Raw genomic sequence first — 10,240 nt, forward strand, 5'->3', positions numbered from 1 at the left:
GGAGATCTATGCATACAAAACACTGACAGGAACAACGGTTATCCAATTCAAGAAGAAAACAACTATAAAAAAAACAAGTATTCAATAGTAATAAACAAATAACAAATAGACACTTAAAGAACTAAACTAAACTTCCCAAATAGAAAGAAGTTCCCCGGCAACGGCGCCATAAACTTGTTCAACGGCCGGCAAGTGTACTGGATCAAGCAAGTAGTATAAAATGGTAAGTGAATACCAAGTATCGAACTCTCGGGGAACTTGTTTTACTTGGTAAAACCGTGGTTCAGTAAATAAGTGTCTTTGGATGAAAGTTTGGTGCGTGGTATGGACAAGTATGCAACTAAACTATTCAAAAGTAAATCACGTGAGTGGTGGTGTGTGAAGACAGATAAAGAGCGTGTTGGTCTTCCTACTGGATGACTGATGTTATTAAGGATGTTCTCTATCTAACAATTTTCATGTGTTCTATGTTGTCTCTTGGATTACTAAACCTCGATGTCTTGTGCATGTTTAGCCTAATCCTAATCAAGTGTTGTTCTCTGATCCGTCTTGTTGGACTAAACTTAACCAGAACCGCATTAAGACATTACATAACAAAAACTAAGTTACCGTACCCCGATGTCTCGTGAAAATACGATAAGCTAGTCCCATCCTATCAAGTTCTAAGGATCAAACCATTTCCCAATGTTGAGTGACCCTAACTAAGCATGCAAGTGCGTGATCAAGGCAAAGGCACACTAGAATTAAGTACTGATAGCACAGTGAACACATAAAACATCATTAGATAGATATGAAAGTATTTACATCAAGTACCTCATAGGAAGAACCAATTGAAGATTTAGCTCTCCATAGCAGGGAAGCTTTCTTTACAACAATGCGAAGAGAAGATGGAAGATAGAAGAAATATAAGTAGTGGGGATGTCTCCTCCACCACTTGAAACCTCACAATCTCACAAAATCTCATCCTAAGTTCCGCAAGACGGCTTCCTCTTCAAGCTCAGCTCTGTCTCAGTTGCTTCATAGCCAAAAACTCCCAAAAAACTCAATTCCCCTTCCAATAATCGTGATTTCAGCTTAAATAGGCACTCCTATCAGTGGACATGTGCTTAGTGGAAGATGAGCTCGCTTAGCGCACGTAAGTGACTTCTGGCTTAGCGTCAGTCACACTCGCTCAGCCTGAAGGTGAAGACAGTGCGCTTAGCGAGTTGGCCTTCGCTCAACGCCTCTATACAGCTCATCCTTCTTCCAGAATTGTCCATGCACTTAGCCATCAGATTGGGCGCTTAGCAAATGATGCGCTTGGCCAGAAGATAAGTGGCTTAGCGAGTTCAAGAAATCTGCACTTCACCAATCTTGCCTATTTTACCTGAAATTGAAGTGGAATGATCATTAAATACAAAGAACTGGGATACAAAGTACTTATTACCTAAATTATCAAAAAGTAATTACAATATTACAAAAAGAACCATAAATGGGAGGAGTCATATACAATTTACAACAGTTTTTTACACAAAAGTTAGTCGTATTGACCGACTAATAATACCTACATGTTTTATCGTTACTCTTCATTAGTTAGGAATGTGATAACTCACTCCCAGTATGTTATTTGTGTTTGGATCCTGTGATGATCTTGAACCTTGTGTTTGTGAGAGCAGATGAATAGGTGGATGACTATGAAGAACCTCATGCTAGAGGACATGAAAACACAATGCTCTGATAGGATGTAACATTAGGGTATATGTTCTATATTAATTGTATGAAGTTTTGGATGGCCTTGTTTTGAGCCAAAGTGAATTTATTATTTATTTAGACAAATTTTATTATGATGTTAAAAATGTGAATGTGAGCCTTTTATCCTTTTGAAAGGCTTGTATTTAAAAAAAATGTTTTAAATACTTTTAATTAATATTTGAATATTTATTCCTTTTATTATTAATACATATATGTATGGGGTAGAGGGTGTCACACTCAACCTGGCTGAATACCTGATAATGGTAAACAAGCTATCTTTTGAAGGATAGGATAACCATGGTAGGCAGGACCAAATACTTGATGCTAGTAACTAAGCTATCTTTTGAACGATTGAATAACCATGGTACTCGGGACTTCAACAGGGCCAAATACTTGATACTAGTAGAAAGAAGTTATCTCTTGAAAGACACGATAATAAGTGCTCGAGTATTCAACAGGACTGAACACCTGAAACCTCTAGGGATATGCTTCGGTATCCTAAAGGTTTTACTAGGATATTTCTTGGTAGTCAGCTAGGCTGAATTCCAATTTGGTATAAATTTAGCTACACATTATAAACAACTACATATATGCTATTAGCATGTGCTCAGCAATTACAAGCATGATGGCTAAAAGCTTATCAAGTTTGAAATTCCAAGCATCAACTGGATATATACATTGTGAGCAGCTGAGTATATTTAAAAAGTTGATGTTATAGCTAGACAACTCCATCCTATATTCACAAATAATCTCGCAGAATGGAAGTTGTTCATTCTTATTCTTGCACCAACTTGGTAGGCATGTTGGGTTGCCCTGAAAAATTCAGAGCATGTATGCATCACGAATTTGCAAATAAGAAGACCCGACACAACAAAATAATAAAGGGTGCAGGGAGGATTATCATGAGAACATCAAAGGTTTATAACTTTAGTCTAAGAGGGCAATCTATAAAGGAAACAAATAATAACTATTGATTAGAAAAGAAAATTAGTTACATTCAAGAATAGATACTTGCCTTCCTATCTACTCAGGCATGTCTTGTATTGTCTAATGCTCTCCGACAAGAATCCATCATTATTTTAAGCTCCCGGTATTCTTATTTGCAGGAGAGCAGGTTGGTTGTATATAAGTTTTACATTTCAATCCCTAAAACTTTGGAAATTATTTCATAGAATCAGAAACACCATACATATTAAGGAACCAGGGATGGCAAGAACTAGTTACCTGAAGAAAAAACAGGGTCAGCAAGAAAATTACTGGGGAAGTCACCACAGAATTAGTGATAGGACAAAGCAGCACTATCATCATTCGATACATTCACTTGCACAAAATCAAACCATCACTTCCCATAGAACAAAAATTAACCCCAACCCACAAACCTCAAATTAAATAATTCATCACTATTAGTTCATGAAAATAAAAGCAACACTTTCAACAACATTAAAAACACACAAAAAGGAACTTTTTTTTTAAAGATTCTTTATAAAAAATGATAGCTTTAAAGGAAACATTAACACAATAATGAACATGAACAACAACACAGAAAACCCAAACAAAAAAGAGTGAAGAAACTTACAACTTCTATTGGTTTTTGATCATTTGCGAAAACTTGTTTCCATATCTGTTCAAAGTTTCCTCTGAAATGGTTTTGTGAAAATCTTGTTTTCAGTCTTCTATCAATAGATGATAACTTTATTTTATCAAAAACGTTTGTGAAAATTTTTAATATCACTATTCAACTCTCATTCTTATAATTTTTGCCTTTACAATTATAAATCTAAAATAACTTGTATAAGTGTGTATGTGTATATATCTAGCGGGAAATGGAGCTTGTTATTTCAATTCATATATATATTTTTTATCATATATAAATTAAGAATGATATTGTTTCGAGTTAAAATAAATCATGTAAAAAGAAAAAAAATGATGAATGCATGTTTTTTTATTGAAGAGAGAGAAAAAAAAAACATGAAAAATGTGAGACCAAAACAATAAAAAAGAAAAGCGCATAGGAAGGATCGTGTTGCGACTATACTATAGGATATGCTGAAAGAATGTCTAGAAGCTTAAGAATATTTTGAAGATGTGAAAAAAATACTTATTTTTTTAAAACCCTCAATAGCATGTTTCTTAAATATATATAATTATTTAGATTCTTGATAGGAAGGGTTTAGAATCAGTGGAACTCTATAAGTTTTATGTGGTTGGATGGTATTTGATTATACATGTATACTGCGTATCATTGTTTAAATGGTTAAATTATTTTATTTATGAATAATTTGATTTTCAAGACGATTATTATTGCCTGGACTTTAGCAAATTTTCATGATATTGGTAGCTATTCTTTGTGCGCATAGTGACGTGATTGGATTATAAACGGGACCCATTACCTCTATGCTTTTCTTTTTCTCCTTTCTATTCAAGTAAGTTTCATAACAACTCAACCTTTAAATGGACATACTCTTATATTCAAATATTCCATTATTATTGTTGAACCTCAAAATGTGGCCACATTGAAACTCATAATTGGGTTAATTGGATTCGGTATGGGTCCCGTTTATAAAAACTACTAGAGGTAAGAATATATGCCTATGTACAAATAGAATTAAGATGCTTGCCAAAGTCCCAAGTTTCTTTATTCAAAATTCCAAAACTAAGAACACAAGCAATGATCCCTTTGTTCACCTCATTTAAAAAAGAAACAAAAAAAAAAAATCATCAAAGGGTATAAGACCGAGTCACTAGTCTCTCTTCCATTCCATGAAACTGTGACACGATGAGTCCCTTGGGTATCTCAGGTTTGGCTCATTTGTTTGGCATCTTAGCCTTCATCCTCTTGCTCGTTTGGTTGTTGCATTACCGTGAAGGAATTGACTATGATTCAGACAATGGATTTCGCGTCTTCAATGTAATATTGTTTCCTCTCCTCCCCCTCCCCCCATTTTTCTTCATTTGCTTCTGTTTTATAAATTAGATTACATGAGTTAGAGAGTATGATTCTTTGAATTAGAATTTTCAATATTATTATTTTGACTCTTTTAGAGGCTTATTTCACACATTACTCCAACAACTAGCCAAACTTTTTCTCTCGATTATTTCAAATTATTCACCTTTTATCCCTCTTAATATACTTAGTTTTCTCACTATTTATCTCTTTCAATTTACCGTATTTTATTTCATCTTGAAATTAAATTTTAATATTTTTTTAAAAAAAATTGTCAATAGTTAAAAATAGTCTTATATTACAAGATTAAGCTGTTCATTATAAATTTAAATTATAATTTATAATTAAAAATATCTATTTGTATCAAAATATAAGCATTCAAGGAAAGAGATACTAGAATCCTAGTTGTATCCATTTCATCAGACGGTCGATATTTTAAAGTATTTTTATGTTGAACTCACCCAAATGATTTATGAACTATCAAATGTTCATCGGGCGGTTCTTATATCGTTGGACTGCGTGAATGCATGTTTTCTCTGACTTAAAATATTCGGATCCGCTGTCAAATTTTTTTTTTATCGAAAAATATTAGTTTATTAATTTTATTAGAAATATCAGTTGACAAATTGGAAGTTGTGACCTTTTTTTCCTTCTTTATCAATTGGATGAATCTTATATCCCATCTATTACCACATAAAGGGAAGGGAAGTAACCATAAATATATGGTGGCGCTTGTGCTCCCACTTATTTTAAAAATTCTTTAGTACCATTATCATTATCATCAGGAATTGAGTCTATAGCATAGAGTAAAAAACAATTGAGTTCAGCAAAAGTTTAAAGTTTGATAGTACATCTTAAGTTATTCTCTGCATATACTCACATATTTAATGTTTGATAGTACATCTTAAGATTGTTTGAGAAGGACATTTGAAGGGGAAAAAATATCTTCAAATATTTTCAAAACTTTAGTCTGTTATATTAATATATGGCAAATACTAATTAAAAGGATAATTTTTTTTATTAAAATGCTAAAAATCTATTTTTTTATAATTTTTAAATATGTTTTCATATGATTTTTAATAATAAAAAAATTTCACTTTTAATTCTTTTTAATTCTTTGACTAATGTCTAGTTAACCAGACCTTTAATCTATTGTACTATTTGTTTCTCTCGTACAATCAGATGTTATCTTGTCTTGTCCCCCTTACATAATTTGCAAGTGGCCCTCATTGTATATATACGTTCTGCAGGCTCACCCTTTATTGATGTACTCGTGCTTCATTTTCCTTGCTGGAGAAGGTATGTGTAATTAACTTAAATATTCCCCTTCTATAGTAGAGCTATGTAAATTCCAAATTGCTACTTCAAATTAGCATGTTATTGCCACGAAAAGCAGCAAAACATTGTGTGAAAATGCAACCACAAATATCATATATATTTAGTTTCTTCACCCTTTGGCTTTTTTTAATTGAATTGAAACATACAGCTATGATGGTATTCCAAACAATACCAAGCGAAAGGAAAGTCAAGAAGTTTGTTCACATGACACTGCATTTGATTGCTATAGTTCTTGGCATTGTTGGTTTGAATGCCGTTTTCAAGTTCCATGATATGCAAAACATTCCCAACGTTTACAGCCTCCATTCATGGATTGGCATTGGCACCTTCTGCTTGTTTGCATTGCAGGTACCCTTACTACAAATCATGCATACATTTATGCCTTCTATTATTTTGGTAGAAAATAGTTTATGGCATGGGAGGTTGTCTCATGACAATGTCATGGGCCAAATTGATGGTTATGATTAGAAGTGTCAAAATAAGTCGATAGTCTGATTTGGTTCGACTCGAAACTCTCAAACACTTCCATTTTGTTTGCTTGACTTGGCATGTTTGCTTGGATGGGTCAGGCCAATTTCACTTATTTTTTTGTTTTGTTTTGAATTATTTTTTAAAAGAAAATTTAATATAAAAACTAATATCAGAACAAATAAGATCAATTATACCTTTTGGGCCTAAATTTTACTGACCTATTAAGTTGGGTCAAATTGGTCCAATTCTATTTAGTTCTCTAATTTTATAGTTCATCTTGATCTGCCCAAGAACTCTGCTTATTTAATCTCAAAAGCCTATTACCTAAGGACTAGCTTGATTACACTTTTGACATAACTTTCTTGATGAGCATTCTCTCATTGTTGTTTGCAGTGGCTTTTTGGTTTCGTTGTGTTCATGCTTCAAGGAGCTTCAGCTACAACAAGAGCTAAAGTGCTACCATGGCACAAAGTTGGTGGTAGAGCACTGTTGTTCATGGCAGTGTGTGCTGCTGAAACAGGATTGATGGAGAAGTCTAGTTTCTTAACAAATTTAAAATTGTTACACGAGAGAGAATCCAATTTAATCAACTTCACGGGTCTTGCGATTCTCTTGTTTGGAGTTTTTGTAAACTTTTCTGTTGGTTTCTCTTAGTTTGCCATAAAATTACTCTCATTCGTGCACTTGATTCCACATCATAAATTGGATTGATTCCACTGTTTATTGATTTTGTAATAAATAAATTATTTGATTCGTGGAATGCTTTATATTGATTTTTCTTCTAAGTTTCTACTAAATTTGTTATTTCATACTTTGGAAATTATTTTATATAACAAATACATCATAAAATTTCAAATATTCAGATAAAAAAATTATAATTTTATAATTTTAAATAAAAAATGACAAGACTAAATTTGAAAAACACAAATTTAGTTAGCTTAAAAATTACTTAGGGGAGGGGTATAGATATAATCGCATACAAACCAAATTAGAGAGGCCCAAAATCCCATAAGTCAATTTGTTTTCTTTTTTTGAGAATGCATAAGTCAATTAACTATACATGTTATTATGATAAAATGATTTCTTTTAATATCCATATTAAAGGAGTTAGAATACAGTAAAATTAATTAAGTGTAAGTTTGATACTAATGAATAAATGTTAGACAACATATTTCTTCATATTTTAAAATAATAAATATTTTAAAATAAATTAAACTCTTAAAATGATAAATAATATTAGTCAGAACTAGACTCAACTCTTTGATTTTCAGAACCAATATGGATCTCAAATTATTCGAAGGGTTCATAAGCTCATATTTATGCAATAATATTTCACTCTCTTCCTCATCATAGATGCAAATATCTAGAATATCTTTCCCATCCTAGATGAAGGTATCTATTATCTAATATGTTAGAGATAAGGGAAGCAACATGAAGACTAAAGCTTAAAGCTTAGCCTGGAGAAAAGCTTGAAGATGTTTTGTCCTTTACATGCCTAACTCCCTTGAGTGACATTTGTATTGGTTGTTATATTGAATGTTGCATCTTAGTCCATATTGTCGCAACCTACCCTTCGGTGGGAGGGCGACGCGAGACTCACAGGAGCGTCTTCCAAGAAAGGAAAATGCACGGAGATGCCACCAACGTTTATTTGAGGAAAACGTCGAAAAAATCAGAAAAGGTATGGTCTACGAACTTTAAGTGTGAAAGGTTCAGGAGTTGTTTTTATGCACGAGGAAGGTATTAGCACCCCACGCGTTCGTCACAAGGGACGATAGCCTTTAATCAAGTGTGCAAATATGACTTCAAAATGTTTTATTTTCCCTTTTTTATGTCTTTTTGTGTTTTTATGTTTTTTGTATTTTTTATCTTTTTGTGGTCGACAAGGGTGTTTTCCTTGCTCCTACGTATCCTCAATTGCGATGAGGAAATTAGATCTACGTAGTTCTTTTAGAACTAAACCTTGGTTAAGTTGTTTTGATCTTTTTCCGCAAGATCGATTTTAACCGTACAAAAGTCGTTTAAGGCGTTGGACCATTAAACGATCTTTTGATTTTTTTGAAAGGAGAGAAACATTAAGGCGTTGGACCATTAACGATCTCTTATTTTTGAAAGGAGAGAAACGTTAAGGCATTGGACCATTAACGATCTCTTGGGGTGGTCGACAAAAGCGGGACTTTTGCTCCTATGTATCCTCAAATTGCAATGAGGAAATTAGACCTACATAGTTCTTGCAAAAGCGATGCATCAATTTTATGCTTTTGAAGGGTCCATGTCAACTGATAAAAGCAAAGATGACCGTTTTAAGGTGTTGGACCTTAAAATGGTTTTAAGTGACTTTTGCGGACAAAGCTTGATTTGTGAGTTGATATTAGCCTTAGTTTCACTTTGGTTATTAGTCAATTAATTCAAGGAAACTTTCAAAGAAAAACGTCCGATTGATTTTTTTAATTATTTTATTCAAAGATATGTTGATTATTTTATTATTATTCTTTTCAAGATATTTTGATTATTTTATTATTACTTTGCTTTTTTTTGTTTAACCGTGGTTACAGCGTGAACAATCAGTTAGATTTTGCTTTAACAGTGATTAAACGACATTACAACAAAAATGATCGGTTGAAATTCATTTTATTAGGCGAGATAACGACTTAAATGGTTAAAGCACGTTAAAAATGGAAGAAAAGAAAATCGAAAGTGAACGAGATGAAGATGAAAGCAAACAAAACATGAAATGAATTGAAAGTCTCAGATTCGAACACTTACCGGTTGAAGAACGAAGAATGAAGAACGAACGAAGAATGGACGAAGAACGGAGGAAAATCTTCACAAATTTGCTCACGGAAACGTCTCAGAAGCGTTACGGAAGCACTTCGACTCGATTTTTCTTCACGAAAACGTGTTTTTTACCCAAAATAGCCGAAATGCATAGGGGTCATGAAAATTTTTGAAACAGCCCCCCCTCCCCTTTTTATAGGGAAAAAGGGAGGTGCTTGCCGCCCAAACGCTTCTTGAGGAAGATTTCTAAGCGCACCCCAATTACTAAGTTCACCCCCCTTTTCGTACTTTATGGAAAAGTTACGGAAGTGTTTCGGATTTCATTTTCATCTTTTTTTCTCTTCACTTTCACCAATAGTAAGTGAAATATGCTTACCCAAGGTTTTCGGAAATTTTATGGAAGCATTACGGAAGCCCCGGAAACCATTTTTCAACAAAACTTGGAGGAGCTTGTCGCCCAGTTGCTTCCTCCTTAAGCAACCCAACTTCCAAAATGTGTTGGGAGGGCCTAGATTTGAATTTCTATTTACACCCCTATCTTGATAAGTTCATCTCCTATTTTTGTGTTTTTGGCTGTTTTCTTTTCGAAATCCCATGAAACTTTATGGATTTCACCGCGATGAGTGTTAAGCCTTTTGAAGCGATCAACAATGGTCCTCGAATGAAATTAGAGTGTAACAGTTTATTTACACACACTCCACTTTGCTAAATACACTCCCGTTTTCGTGCTTTTTGACCGGTTTCTTCCCGAAACATCTTGGATCTTTACGGATTCCAGAACGATGGGTGTTAAACATTTTGAGGTGGTCAAACGAAGGTCACATGCCAACAAACAATGGTCCCCGGACTAAATTAGGGTATGACAGTTGCCCCTCTTTACTTATCTTTTATTGGAGATAAAAGGGAAGTAAAGATAAGACACTAATTTCATTCAAGCTGAATCTTTACTCGACCGCCCACTAGCGCAAATCCAAGCAG

The 10,240-nt window shown here is 33.6% G+C and overlaps 1 protein-coding gene across 1 annotated transcript; it reads left to right on the plus strand.

Moving 5' to 3' along the window:
* The first annotated feature begins 4,442 nt into the window (after positions 1-4,442).
* Positions 4,443-7,269, plus strand: LOC100777650 (probable transmembrane ascorbate ferrireductase 3). Its single transcript, XM_003529186.4, has 4 exons — positions 4,443-4,639; positions 5,926-5,974; positions 6,162-6,361; positions 6,878-7,269. Exons 1-4 carry the CDS (start codon positions 4,508-4,510, stop codon positions 7,136-7,138), a joined length of 642 nt encoding a protein of 213 aa, XP_003529234.1. The 5' UTR covers positions 4,443-4,507; the 3' UTR covers positions 7,139-7,269.
* Positions 7,270-10,240: the final 2,971 nt, after the last annotated feature.

This window comes from Glycine max, chromosome 7 (assembly GCF_000004515.6).
Source record: "Glycine max cultivar Williams 82 chromosome 7, Glycine_max_v4.0, whole genome shotgun sequence".
NCBI classification, from domain to species: Eukaryota; Viridiplantae; Streptophyta; class Magnoliopsida; order Fabales; family Fabaceae; genus Glycine; species Glycine max.